The sequence below is a fragment of the Condylura cristata genome, unplaced genomic scaffold (assembly GCF_000260355.1).
Source record: "Condylura cristata isolate star-nosed mole 26May11 unplaced genomic scaffold, ConCri1.0 scaffold00069, whole genome shotgun sequence".
NCBI lineage: Eukaryota > Metazoa > Chordata > Mammalia > Eulipotyphla > Talpidae > Condylura > Condylura cristata.
In genome coordinates, this window is record NW_004567170.1 from 283,947 (window position 1) to 285,249 (window position 1,303).

Genomic DNA, 1,303 nt, shown 5'->3' on the forward strand with positions numbered 1-1,303 from the left:
GTGCCCCCCGCCCGCGCCCGGGCTCCCGCCGCGGAAGCAGCCACCGAGCGTCCGCAGAGATGGCCGGGGCCTCGGTGAAGGTGGCGGTGCGCGTCCGCCCCTTCAACTCCCGGGAGATGAGCCGCGACTCCAAGTGCATCATCCAGATGTCGGGGAGCACCACCAGTGAGTGGGGTCCCGCGCGCCCCGCGGCGGCCGGGGTGCCCTCTCAACCCAAAGGCGCATTTCCCAACGAGGCCACATTCTGGGGTCCGGCTGCGCACGCATCCTTTTCCCGTGGCTGGGTGGGCTGGCTGGGCGCAGGCCAGATGACCAGTCAGGGCTGGCTGCCCAAAGCCCGGAGGCCTGTGGGCAGCCCCAGATCCTGGGGCAGCCGGGACCCAGCAGAACCAGGCCTCGCTCTGGGAGGAAGCGTGGAGGTGACCCCTGGGCCCAGAGCAGAGCCAGACGGGCAGTCCAGCTGCCTCCTGCTGGCCCCCAAGGGCCCTGTCACTCAGCGCCCCTGGAGCTGGGTCTGGGCCCTGGACACTGGACTCCAGTGGCTCTCCATGACACCTGCGGGAGGGCCTGGGCTAGCAGTAGGGCTGGGCTGGCCAGGCTGCTGGCCAGTGTCCCCTCCTGAGGTGCCGCGTCGGCTCCAGAGAGCTGTGGGATGAGAGCCCGGCCGTGCCGGCTGGGGCCTCCCCCGACCTGCCTGTGGCCGGCGTCCCCTCTTGAGGCTGTGTGGGGGGCCACTGGCCACAGGCCCCACCCCCCACGCCCAGAAGCGCTGCGGCGGACTCTGCCGCACAGCTGGCCTGGCCGGGGCACCCCCTCCGGGTGCCGTGGGCCACCCCAGCTTGGCGCCAACCGCACCCGCCTGCCCCACAGCCATCGTGAACCCCAAGCAGCCCAAGGAGACGCCCAAGAGCTTCAGCTTCGACTACTCCTACTGGTCACACACCTCGGTGAGCTGGTGGCACTGCTGCCCAGCCAGGGCGGCTTTCCGGGCCTATGCCATGGGGCGGGCTCCGGGGCGGGGCTGGAGCAGACGCCCCTGACCCGGGAGGCCCGCGCCCCCCAGGCACCTCCAGCTGGACCTGCGGGTGCCCGGGAGACCGCGCTGTCCTCCTTCCTGCCCCCACCGCCCAGTGCACGCCTGCCCACCCCACTGCCCTTGCAGAGGGCACCCTGTCCCCGCCCCAGGTCGGCCGGTGGCCAGCCCTTGCTTTTCCCGGGGCGCCGGCCCCTCCCCCGCCCTCATGATGGGGCGACGCGGGCAGTACCCAGAGCTGCGCCCGCCCCCCACCAAGACCCCGGCGGT

General features: G+C 72.8%; 1 protein-coding gene across 1 annotated transcript in view; it reads left to right on the forward strand.

Annotated features, from left to right (window-relative positions):
- Nucleotides 1-1,303, forward strand: part of KIF1A (kinesin family member 1A) — a 36,985-nt gene continuing 35,682 nt past the window's right edge. Inside the window, exons 1-2 of the mRNA XM_012734776.1 lie at nt 1-165; nt 871-1,003. Coding sequence (XP_012590230.1) covers nt 60-165; nt 871-1,003 — 239 coding nt within the window. The 5' untranslated portion in view covers nt 1-59. The remainder of the gene's footprint in view (nt 166-870; nt 1,004-1,303) is intronic.